The sequence below is a fragment of the Limulus polyphemus genome, unplaced genomic scaffold (genome assembly GCF_000517525.1).
Source record: "Limulus polyphemus unplaced genomic scaffold, Limulus_polyphemus-2.1.2 Scaffold7636, whole genome shotgun sequence".
Taxonomy (NCBI): Eukaryota; Metazoa; Arthropoda; class Merostomata; order Xiphosura; family Limulidae; genus Limulus; species Limulus polyphemus.
In genome coordinates, this window is record NW_013673246.1 from 20,070 (window position 1) to 23,932 (window position 3,863).

The following is a 3,863-nucleotide window of genomic DNA, read 5'->3' on the forward strand; positions in this document are numbered from 1 at the left end:
TCTTGAACAAGATATATTGGAGAATTCATTTCAGCGAGAAATCTTTATTAGTGCCCACTTTGACGCTTTGTTCTATTTTCAAAGCCAGACAACCTGACTATATTATTTAAAGTTGACTCGGGAGTTTCACCAAATACTAAGACTGTAATTAAATAAATGATAATAAAACATTCTTCGGTGAGAAACCTGGTTAAGTTCGCGTATTTCAATGAAAATTACCATCACAGAACTCTGACCTTGAATTAACAAGTATTATTGCCTTTTTCTAATATTTTGAAAACAGTTGGGAAATAAAGTTACAAAAAAAAGAAGACATTTATTCCCTGATTAATAATTTAAAGAAAAAAACATTTTTATTTCAGCCAACATTTCGACATTGTGGCTTTATCAAGGCGAGTACTACAAGAACTACATTTGTACTACTAGTTCTGATGAAGCCGCAACGGCGAAAAGTTGGCTGAAATAAAACACGTTTTTTCATTGTTATCTCAAGAGTAAAGTTCTTTTTTTCTAACTTTATTGCTAAAAATTTTAAAACATATTTTATTTGAAAATAAACTTCACCACTAATAGTATCAATTATTGTACTTTTTAGGTAAAATCAAATACGAATCTTGCGCGATAATGTTAAAGCTCTCTTTGTTTTTGTTTTCCTGTAAAAAAAAAATCAATGAAAAAAATATGAAAATGAAATTTAAAATAACGTATTAAAAAGTGACCTCTGACGACAAATATATTAAAGAAAAAACCTGTGGATGAGTCATTCTCCGTGGGTGAGTTTATAAATCTGGAATGGTGTAGAAAGAAGTTTCCAACGTGTACAACAAACCAACAGGATTTGGAAAAGTACATTATAAACACCAATGGAAGCGTACGATGTTATAGTTAACCAGCCCGTTGTCATTGATAACGTAAGTAATTTGAAAAATATAAGTTAGATAAATTTTCAAATACGAAGTTGCTAAGCTGAAATTACAACATTAGTACTATTACTAGTAATACTACTACTACTAGTAAGTAATACTAACTGCAGTGTAACAAATTAATGTTAATAAGTTAATTATAATATATATATTGGTCGTAACGTAATGTTATATTTTAGTAATTTCTACTGTAATTCATTTTTAAAATTGTAAGCTAGTTGAACTTATTTACGTTTCATCTTTATCTTATTGTAGTGTCTTCTATATTGGATTTTCGGGCATAAAATCACAATTTTACCTTTATTTTTGGTGTTTTACAAAAATTCAACACTCAAAGTGGATTCTTACTGTATTTTATTTAAATTTTCATTAACATTAGTGAAAAATATTCATATTGATATGTTTTGAAATCTTGACCAAAGCTAAACTCATAATTTAAGCCTAACTAGTACTAGTGTGGCTGTGGAGAAACTGTTGAAATTAAGCTTCTAACACTAGTTGCTAGAATACTTAATTATCTACTGTGTGTTATAATTAAGTGTTATTTTGTGATATTCACATACACAACGTCATTAAGTTTTAAGCATATATAATTCTGCTGAAACCAGATCTGGCTACATACAGATTTTGGTACAGCAAATTTTGGCCAATCAACTCTTTCTATGTTATAAAATTAGATTTACGTTACTTTTTAACCCACCACAAGAAGCAAGTATGGAATATAGGTGGCTACACAGCAATTTTACCGATATAATTATAACAAAGACACTATGAAAGAAAAACAAAAAAAAGGTTACATTAGTTGTTACTATCCAACTTGATTTCCAAACATTCTGACTTAGTGTTTTGTTAGAACAGTAAACCTTTTCATGTATCGCAGTCCAGTAAATTGTGGATTTAGTGGTTTGATGAATTTTTGTCAAATTATTTTTTTAACAATTACCTTTTTTTGATGTACGTATATTTTTGGTATATGTTTAATGGAAACATGTTTGTTAAAATTTCATTAGATTATGCATTACAACTACTAGTTCTTCGGGAAGAATGTTTTTAAACACTTTTTAAATTATCAAACTACATGATGTGTATAAAATATAAATTATTTCGTCATTACTAAAAATCATTACATTTTAGTTAAAATATGTGATTTGTGTGTATCTGTTTCAAAAAAGTAAATAATATAGTAACTAAGCAAAAACCCCCCTCAAAAAAATTGTTTTCATAAACATGAATAAATAGTGAAATTAAAACACGCTTTGGACAAATTTTCCATCATCTGTACAAGTTTGAAATGGTCCATTTTTTAAATAATTTAAGTCATAAACATTTATCTCAAAGGCATGTCCACAGATGGGTCTGGGTCTGCCACAACTCACCCAGAGTCTGCATGATGTTTCTTACATCCTAGTACATCATAAATAAACCTTTTTTTTGGGGAGGAGGGGGGCTTCATTTAACTTGCCCATCCATTTTAACTCTTGGGCACACTCAAAACTTCATACCTAGCTATACAACTAAGCTATGTAGCAGCAGATATACTAAATAATTCCAAGTTTTTTTAACTTTAGTTAAATGTATACCTCACGTTAACATCGTAACAGCATTAAAACATTTTCTTGTTCATAAATATTTTACATCTATATTTCATTTTGAGGAAAGGCAAAGTTTTTAATATACGTATTGTCTAGTTTCCACTGTTCTATACTGTTTGTTCATACTGTAAACAGGTTTTGTAATGTAAATCTGGTATATTTTAGAATCAATATTTTATTGTTGCTTTAGGGTTCTGGAGTAATCAAAGCAGGGTTTGCCGGAGATCAGGTCCCAAAATGTCACTTTCCAAATTAGTAAGTTGAATCACAGCGTTTATAAATAATTAAAAGTGGAGATTTTATTGTGTTGTGAACACGTGACACAAAGATATAGCTATTCCTGCATTTAACCAAAAGTATTTTGATTTGCTAAGTTTCAATCCTATCGGCCAGTGTCTGTTGATAATAAAAAAAAATAAAGGTAATAAAATAAAAAAAGACCAATTTAATTTTAAAAAAATTATAAACTTTAAACAAATTAAATAATAATGAATTTGTCATGAGAGGCATTACAGGACTTACAGTAGTGAAATACATGGTGCATTAAGAAATTAATTTACAAATCTAATATCATGAAGTATGGTAGTACTTAGTAGTATTTATAACTGTAATATTACATCAAACATGGTTATAACCTTTTTTATAATTAAAGTCATAAATGTGATCCTGTTTAAGTAGTTTGAAAATTGTCACATTATGTTATAAAGTAAATTTAGTTTTAAAGTTTATACTTAAATTGGTTCACAGTATTGGAAGGCCCAAACATGTACGAGTGATGGCAGGAGCACTAGAAGGGGATATTTTTGTTGGACCCAAAGCAGAGGTCAGTATGTACGTATGTGTGAAGAATGAAAAAATTATAATAACAAGCATAACCATTTAATTTTGTCATTTATATATATAATTTTATTACTGACAAATTATTTGAAGGGAGACTGGCTTTAAGCTATAGAGATTTGTCCGAAAGGAATTTCTCTGAATTAATACTAGTTTGAAAATAAATGTATTGTTTTCTTTACTATTTTATGATAGGCAGTATACTTCTACAGCAATAGGTATTGTAACAGTAGGGTGTTTTTATCTTTACATAATACAACCAAATTATGTAAAAATGAAAGAGTCGTACTGCTCCAAATATATATTTGATATGTGAATTTCTGAAAGTAGACTAGAATCAGTTAAAATAGTGGCTGTTAGCCAGAAGGTCAAAGTTAAACATGTGTGATAGGGTTGAGCAACTTTGTAAGTCTGTCTGTTTTATTAAAGATCAGTCTTTCCATTCTCACTCTCAACTCGCAATCTGAGTGTTGTGAGTTCGAATCCCTGTTGCTGAATATGTTTGTCCTAT

General features: G+C 29.1%; 1 protein-coding gene across 1 annotated transcript in view; it reads left to right on the top strand.

The window, feature by feature from the left end:
• The first annotated feature begins 746 nt into the window (after positions 1 to 746).
• Positions 747 to 3,863, top strand: part of LOC106474747 (beta-centractin) — a 10,634-nt gene continuing 7,517 nt past the window's right edge. Inside the window, exons 1-3 of the mRNA XM_013935441.2 lie at positions 747 to 911; positions 2,706 to 2,770; positions 3,263 to 3,338. Of these exons, the coding sequence (XP_013790895.1) occupies positions 864 to 911; positions 2,706 to 2,770; positions 3,263 to 3,338 (189 nt within the window). The 5' untranslated portion in view covers positions 747 to 863. The remainder of the gene's footprint in view (positions 912 to 2,705; positions 2,771 to 3,262; positions 3,339 to 3,863) is intronic.